The sequence below is a fragment of the Cariama cristata genome, unplaced genomic scaffold, assembly GCF_000690535.1.
Source record: "Cariama cristata isolate BGI_N322 unplaced genomic scaffold, ASM69053v1 scaffold8554, whole genome shotgun sequence".
NCBI lineage: Eukaryota > Metazoa > Chordata > Aves > Cariamiformes > Cariamidae > Cariama > Cariama cristata.
The window spans coordinates 40,103-48,480 of record NW_009613466.1 but is presented as its reverse complement, the minus strand read 5'-3'; the positions used below and the strand labels follow the sequence as shown (position 1 = coordinate 48,480).

Below are 8,378 nucleotides of genomic sequence, written 5' to 3'. Positions count from 1 at the left end.
GAAATGGCCACAGGACAAGAGCAAGAGAAAGAGGAAGAAAAGGAAATAAAAATCATCATCATCATCATCAGGACACAACAACAGGACGAGAGACAGAGCACTTTCCATGGGCAGTTCCCCGCAGAAAAGGAGCCACCGTGTCCGTGAAATACAAAACCCAGTGCCCTCCGGCTGGAGCAGGCAGCAGGTGCTGGGACTGGTTTGGCATCCCCTTGGGGCGAAGGGTCCAGTTAGGAGCAGAAAACCCTGCAAGGGAAAGGGGAGAAAGGCTGGCCTTAGAGGGAGCAGTGAGGAGCATCTGAGCGCCCTGACTAAGGACTTCCCAAGGGACCGTGTGGTAGACAGGAATTTAGAGAGCCCTTTGCAGCTGGGTGAGGTGGGCAGGTAGGTAACCCTTATCCCTCCCTAGAGGTGGGAAACCCAGGCACTTGGTATACAGTGCAGACCCCAGAGTATGTGCTGCATTGGAAAAAAATTCCTACCAAACCTCGGGGATGTTGGGACACCCACTCCGGGTCAGCCGGGCACTACACGGCACAGCCAGGAGCGCAGGGAAGGGATTGCACCCCAGGCTACCGAGGGCCAGGACAAGGAGCAAGATGCATGCAGCTGCCCACCCTTAATCCTATATAATTCTTCTGCTTAGCCAGGGAAAATCCCACCACGACAGAGCTGAGCAAATGGCAGGATGCGGTAGAGCAAAAGCAAACATAGCAAATGTCAAGGCTTTCTACTTCTTTTGGTTGTTTTTACAACAGTGGAAAGAAGAGTTTCCTAACAGGGCATGCAGTGGCCTGGAGACCTCTCCCACCATGGGTACCTCCTGCCTCACCCCTGGAGCCAGCCAGGCCCCCCCGCCAGCAGCACTGGAGCTGGGGAGAGCCACCCCTCGCCACGGGTCCTGCAAACCTTCCAGCCCTTCATCGCCGGCGGGGGAGCAGAGGCAGGCAGCGGGCAGGACTCTTTTGCTTTGCGTCACCATTTGGATGGGACTGTCAGGTCTGAGCACATTGGTACGGTGGGTGCAATAACCCGGGAATGCTGGGGGGGATTTGTCCTAGCGGGGTGACAACTATCTCAGAGAGACTGTCAGGCAGCAGCCTGTGCTTCCAGTGCAAAAATCAGATGCCTTTTCTCAGCCTCTGCTGTAAGAAGGACCACATGTGTGCAAAAGTTAAAGCTCCCTTCCCCATCCCGCAGCCCATGCGCTTGGGAGACAATTGCAGGGGTTAAAATAAACATGTCAACTCACTCATCCGTGTCTTTTTTGCTCTCCTCAATGAATGCAATAGACTCAGATCTAAGGCGGTTAGTCACTTCGTATGTACGCAGGGTGACTCCAAAAATATCCTCGTGGTACCGGCTGTCATCCTGAAACAGAGGATGGGAGATGGGCAGTGGGGAAAAGAAGAGTATTTACAAACAGTTGGTGTTGCTGTGGCACCAGAAAGCTCTCGTGCTGTGGGTAGGTACCAAATACACAGCAAATGTTCGGGGCCCTGTCACAAGAGCCGGTGGGACAGGCAGGGCAGAGGGGCAGGGACAAGCAGGGAGGTGAAATGACCTTCCCAAGGTCACACTGCGGGGCAGTGGCGGAGCTGCTCGCTGCGTTAGACCTCCTCAACTGCTGATAACCCAGGGACTGCTGGGCTGTCAGGGGGCCAAGTAGTTGAAGGTCAGTCTGTGTGTGAAAGCTTTTGCTTGCAAAGCAGCTGAAAACGTGGCTCTGGGCTCCCTCAGCTTCCGAGTGGAGTGTGGGGCCATGGTTCAGAAGGGGTAGTCCCAATAGGATATGGGCTGAGGTATCCTCCTGGGCAGAAGCAGAGCCATTCGAGCATCCATCCTTGGGCCTGTGTCCTAAACTGAGCTCATTTGTGCTTCATCTGCAACGTCTGCAGCAACGTGTTTGCCCAGGGGCATCATCCAGCCAGCCATACAGACAGAGAAGGTTTGGGGGGGAGGGCCCACAGACTGCCCTGTTAGATTGCTGCAGTGATGGAGGGCCAGCGAGGACTTAGCAAGGTGAACAAGCCCTGCCTGGCCTTCCAAGGGTGTCCAAAAGAGCTTGTACCAGTGCTCAGCACAGCAGCAGGCTCATCGCAGGAGCCCAGCTTGGGCTGAGGGGGCTGCAGCCTGGAGCAGAGCTCCTACAAAGCAAGGTGACTTCCACTGCGCACCCAGCGCTTTGGGAGATCATGCTCCTGACCTGGCCCGGGTGCAGGCAGCGTGGGTGGGAGCCGCAATCCCCCCCAGCGCCCGTCACCTCGGTGCTGCCCATTCTGCAGGAGTAGGCACCAGGTGCAGTGCCGGTGGCAGGAGGTCGAGTGATGTCTGGTGGTGCAGACGCTACTCACCCGCAGCTTGCTGATGAAAGCGCCTGCCTGCTCCACCGATAGCTGCCCCTGCTGCCTCACGATACGTTGAATGGTCTTGAGGACGTCCCCGGCCATGGTGACATCCCCGCAGACGTAGATGTGGCCTCCCTGCTCCTTCAGTGCTTTGAACACGGTTTGGGCCAGCTGCTCCTGTAACACGTCCTGCACGTATTTCTGAGGGAGGAGGAGGTGGGAGCTGAGATTAACTACAGCGTCTCAGCCCTACCCACCGGCATGCTCTGGCCAGCTTTGTGTGCGCCAGGTGCCTTCGAGGCAGCAGTGCAATGCGACCACCTCTTTGGGGGACCACGCCTGCACCTCGCAGCACCTACAGCGATGGAAAAGAGGTGGGGAAAGCAGCAAAGCATCGTTTTGCTCTTGCATTTTCACACTTTCACCACATATCTCATTGCCAGGTCTGCTCAAGTACCGGCGGCAATTTGGACCAGATATTTGCGCTGGCTGTGGGCCACCCCACTGGGTGACATCCCTCCTTGCCCACCTGCTTGGGAAGACGTGCCTTTCCCCTCCTTATCTGCTCCCACCTGGGGAGGATGGCTGCAGCCTCGCAGGGTGAAGCATGAGCAATGTGGGCACACATTCAGGCTGGCGCAGGGATGGGGGTGTGCCCTGGGAACGGGGTCACACTGAGAAGGGCACAACCCTGCACGCTTATGTGACCAGAGCACCCCAGGGCATGAGCCGCTGTGGCTGTGCCAAGGAACCAGCCTCTCCACGCCGTGCCGGCTGGCCACGGCCACCCAGGGCTGCACACCAGGACCGGAGCAGTGCCCGCCACGCACCTTTGGTCTGTCCGGTTCCCGGGAGTAGGCTGTGTACAGCTCTCTGAAGACACCTTGGGTTTTGGCAAAGAGCGTCTCCTCTTTGTAAATGTGGTCAATCCTGGACTGCCGGCAGCCAAATACCAGGACCATAGGACAAGGCTTCAGACCTGGGGGAGAGATGGGGGAAACAGTTAGCCTGGGGACCACCTATACCCCCCTTCTGCAAGCCACCTGCCTCCAGATCTGCCAGCAGCCCCAGCACCCTGCACAAGACTGCCCGGAGCCTTCCCTGGCCAAACTGGGAGGGAGGAAAAACCAGCAAGGAGGACGTAGCTGGACACTGAGCCAGTGCATGGCCTGGGGTCACATGGTACGGGTGCTTGTGCCAGGTTTTGGGAAGAAATTAAACTTTTTATTTCCTAAACGATCTAAATGATCAGTGACAAATGTGTATTTTAAGTAAATTTACACTAAAATGACCTTTAAAACCCCTCAACAGCACTATAGTACTGCCATAAAAAACTTGCAAAGTTTTACAGGAGGATTCTCATGGAGTTTGTTTTGGGAGTTTGGGTGGACCTCCAAGTCTGCACTTGGGACAGCCACTGCTTTGGCTCTGCTGGGGCCGCCCAGGCAGGAGACTGGACCCCCATCCCCACGTCACCAGCCCAGGGTTCCCAAGCACTGCCCGAGATGAGAAACAGGAGGAACAAGCGTCGACCCACCTTTGTGCTGGATTTCAAAAAGCCGCTGCTGCCAGAAGCTGCGGAAAGGGGCGATGCCGGTGCCGGGGCCGATGAGGATGCAGGGCACCTGGGGGTCCTGGGGCAGGTGGAACCCGGGCGCACTGCACACACACACATGGAAGACGCCAGTTAAACCCAAGCAGGATGCTCCCTCCCTCACCTCTGCCCACAGCAAGCTGAGACACCACCCGGAGAGGGAGGGGTAGAAAATGAGGTGAAATCCCAGAAAGCGAGTTTTTAGTGCAGAAGAACTGCACCCAGGAGGGACCCATTTGCTCACAAATCCAGCCCTGTTTTCTCTGCATGCTTAGTGCTTTGCAAAGAAGAATTGAGGGCAAAGAGCTCATCCTGCAAGGGGGCTGACCCCATGTTTTTCGCCCCTTGCCTTGTGTGGACCACTTACCCTCTTACAAAACAGGGCACTACTTCATCGGTCTGTATCCGATTGAGCCAAGAGGAGCAGACTCCATGGTGGATCGGTCCTTCTCCGTCTAGGAGCAGAGGGAAGGAGGTCCGTACTTGACACACCAGCCAGCTACTCCAGTTGCTTTCCTTTCTGAAACCCTCCCTGCTACATCCCTCATGAACACCTCACAGAAACAGTTCGTATCTCTGCATCCACTCCCCATGACCTTCGTAGAAGTCTGACACTTGGATCCCTCTGTGGAGCTACTTACGTGCAGCCAGGACCCAGCCCTGGGACAGTTGCACCTCCACAATACTTGGGAAGCACCCCACTTCTCTTTGGTCCTTTTGGGCAGAAGCAGCATCATGCTGTGGTGCTTCCAGACGCAAGCCCTGCATGGCAGCCCCAGATGAATGGCCAGTGTCTTCCCCTGTGTCCTGCCTACTGCAGGGATGGTGGGGCTGTGCCCATCTACACCATGACCAGGGCTGCTTGGACACATCAGTGCTTGCAGAGGTACAGAAATTTGGCTACTTGTGGCAATGAGGACTTTGGTGTGGGCAAACAAATGATCCCACGTGGAGCTTGGAGCCACCATGGCTGGTCTGTTGCTGGTACCTGACTCAGCTCTGGCATCTCTGCAATACCCTGCCCTTTGATGGATGGCCATCCTCCGTAACACGGGACAGCAGTGTCATGGGTTGAAGAATCTAGTCATTGCGGTAGGTTGAAAGAGTTTAAAATAACATCTCTCTGCCAAAGCCCTGGTGGTGTTGCCCATATGCTAATGCTTTTTCCCTGCTCTCCACACCAAGCCTGACGCCACAGAGCCCTGCATGAGCACAGTACCTCTCGTGCGGTAGGAGACCACTGCCACGGTGAGGTGGACCTCGCCTGGGTACATCTCCGGGGAGGAGCTGATGGAATAGTAGCGTGGCTGGAGAAGGGGGAGCTGTGTGAGCAGCAGCGTGGAGGGCATCTGCACCGAGGGGAACTCCTCCAACACCTCCACGATGGTGGGGTTCTTGGACCACTTCCATTCCTCGTACTCCTGCAAGCCCTGCAGCCAGGGCAAGAGGGAGGGAGGGAGGAGAGAGCTGCAGCATCCACCTGTCCCAAGGCAGGTGTCGATATCCCACCAGGCCGACGGCAAAGCTGGGGTGTGTGGCGGTGAAGGCAGGCAGGAGCAGCCCTGCTGTGATGGGTAGGGACTCAGCCTAACCACAGTGTGGGATGAAAATGCCCTGGGGTTGTGGTTGTCCCCAGGGCCAGGAGGAACTTGGGACTTGGGGTCTGAGGCTTTACCTTGCTAAGGACCTGCAGACGTTTTTTCTCCTTGTCACTGGTGGCCAACAAAGCAAACTGCTGCAGCAGCAGGGGTGTGGGAGGGGTGGTGATGTCCAAATAGTACTTAAAAGCCTGGAAGATGGTGCATGGTGGGACACGGTTCTCGTCTGTCCAGTTACTGATGACACCTGCCAGGAGGGAATTCAGCACAACCATGGGATCAGCTGAGCCTAAGAGCCAAGGTGGACAAATCCTTGCTTTCATTCCCCTTATCAGCTCTGAGACAGTGAATGATGAAGAGCTAGAAAGAAGAGTCAACGAGATATCCTCATGCTACAAGTGAGATGCTGTACAAATATGAGTCTGATACTCCACCACCTTCAGCCTCGGCCACTCTGAGTTAGTACCGTTTTCCATCTCCTGTTACACTGTGCACGGCAGTAGGGTGTCAGACTTATCCCTGAAATACAGTGTTGGGATGGTCCATCAAGATCCCTTAACTCTTTTTTCCAGTCCTAGATATTGCTTTTTCCATGAGCACATACATGCGTCTGATTTTTCTGAAGAATAAGGGAATATCTTCCCCAGGGCCCTGCTCACCCTTCAAACCCTCGCTCTACATCCCAAGAGCAGATGAGCAGTGGGCAGAGGAAGGTTGAAGGAGGTGCTTCCAATCCAGGCAAACACAGTAGTGTGATGGCAAATGATTTCTCCTGGGGGCCAGCTACCTTCCCGAGGTGCTACAAGAGATGCTATCGGGGATGGGCGAGGAGGAGAGAGGCCACTTCAATGCTGAGGTGGCCCTGCTTACCTAGAGCTGTGTTCCTCTCCTCCAGTAGCTCCACTTTCACCAGCTGGTTGGCCGGAGGGGCATCTTCAAGCCTGTCGATCAAGGCATTGACCAAGTCTTCGTGGTTCCCTGGAAACACACCCAAGTGGTCCCCGGGCAGGTACTGCAGTTCCTGGTGTCCGTTGGTGTGGAGGCGCAGGAAAATCGTCAAACGGCTACAGGGAAAGGAGAAAAAGCAGGATGGGTTTTGGGGGAGTCCTTCAGGGTGGGATGCTGGGCAGCGGTGGCATGTCCAAGCCCTGGTGCCCTGCTCAGGATGTCACCGAAGTCGCAGCAGGGAGCTAGAAAGGACACTGCAGCGCCCGCCTCCCCCCGCCGCTGACTCACCCTCAGGGACATTTTAAAAGGGGAAAAAACAGTTTAACCTCTTGCTTCAGCAATTTTAGCCTTTATTTGCATGCACTCTGCCACTCCACAAGTGCAGCCACCCATCTTCTCATCCTTACAGGCAGCAGGCTAATTTATGCAGCAGCAGAGATTTCACCATGTAAGAAGGCAGGGAACACCCTTCCGTGGGTTGACGTGGCTTCCAGCCTCAGCCATAATTTGCACAAAGATGGTATCCGTGGGACATTCCGCGGTCAAGGGGTACGTGCAGCACTGCATGCACGGGTGCCTGGGTGCACCATGAGTGCCTTCAGCTCCCAGCACGGCTGCATCTCCCACCTGGACTTTGGGCTCTGCAGGTTCTGGCGTGTGATAAGCCGGGCTGCATAGACGCGTTTTTTGTGGATGCTGTAAAGTCCTGCAGAGGAGAAGAATCGGTGAAACAACGCAGCAGAGCATGGCCAAGGCAGGTGGCTTCTGGCTTTTGCAGGGCTGTTGGCTGCTGCTGTGGGCTCAGCCCTTCGGACCGGAGCTGGCTGACACCAGCCGCGGCGAGCAGACCGTGGGATCAACCACCCCCCTGTCCCCATCTCCTGGGGGATCAGAAACTCCGGGGGGGAACCAAACACGTATCCCTTCTGTTAGTGACTGAGGAGGACTCCGAAACCACCCGCAGGAGGCGCGGGGACGTGCCCTCACATGCAGGCATCCACCTCTCGCTGCCGGTACCACCTGGCTGGTAGCAAAGCGCCTGAATTTGGGAAGAGCTAAGCCAGTGCGGCAGATCCTCAGCTGCAGGAGCCGTGCTGAGGAGCCAGGTGTCGGTGGGCTGGACCTGCCATTGCACCGCAACGCTCGGCGGAGCGGCATTTGGAGAAAGCGAGCTTGGAAAGCTCCCAGGTTTCCAGCTCTTTGCTCCAAAAAATGGGGTCAGAAGGAGGAAGATCAGATCATATCCCAACATCTCTGTTACAGATACAGACAGGGACCAGTCAGAGGGGCCTGAGACCATCCCAAACTGCTCCTTGGGCGTGTGACGGAGGGGAAAGGCAAGACGGAAATGCTGGGAATTTGACAGACAATAAGTAAGGAATTTTGGCCCCTTTGCCCCCACTTGAGCCCACTATGTCTTCTCCTCCACCTGCCCCACACCCAGAGCCCTCCGAGGTCACCCAGTCTTCGTACCTTGTGTGAGCTCCGGGGCCTCGGCCACGTAGGTCAGGCGAAACTTGCTCCTCTTCCAGCTCCGGTCGTTGCTGATGAGGGAGTTGTTTGCTTTCTCGATGTTGACGTCATCCCCCACACAGAACACATCGCACGCTGCCTACAGCACACACCAGGCTCTCAGGCATCTCCCCGCTGCCCCTGTGCTTTCCGACCGAGCCCCATGACCCCCCTTATCCCACCCCACCTCAGCCGACACACGGAGAAGGAGCTCCCAGTGGTGTAGGGCTATACCAGTGGCCATGGGCATGTCTCGTGGTGCTCTCCTTCCCCAGGCATCTGGGATAATGCAGGAATTCAACACAGTGCTCACCCTTTGGCAGTCAGCACAAACCAGAGCATCAGCTCCACCAAAATATGGAAAACCTTTTTATTGTG

The 8,378-nt window shown here is 56.1% G+C and overlaps 1 protein-coding gene across 1 annotated transcript in view; it reads right to left on the bottom strand.

Moving 5' to 3' along the window:
* Nucleotides 1–1,248: 1,248 nt before the first annotated feature.
* NOS1 (nitric oxide synthase 1 (neuronal)) overlaps nucleotides 1,249–8,378 on the bottom strand; it is a 38,283-nt gene continuing 31,153 nt past the window's right edge. Inside the window, 10 exon segments of the mRNA XM_009699035.1 lie at nucleotides 1,249–1,371; nucleotides 2,355–2,549; nucleotides 3,179–3,327; nucleotides 3,886–4,007; nucleotides 4,310–4,397; nucleotides 5,162–5,372; nucleotides 5,618–5,787; nucleotides 6,411–6,604; nucleotides 7,116–7,194; nucleotides 7,962–8,100. Of these exon segments, the coding sequence (XP_009697337.1) occupies nucleotides 1,249–1,371; nucleotides 2,355–2,549; nucleotides 3,179–3,327; nucleotides 3,886–4,007; nucleotides 4,310–4,397; nucleotides 5,162–5,372; nucleotides 5,618–5,787; nucleotides 6,411–6,604; nucleotides 7,116–7,194; nucleotides 7,962–8,100 (1,470 nt within the window).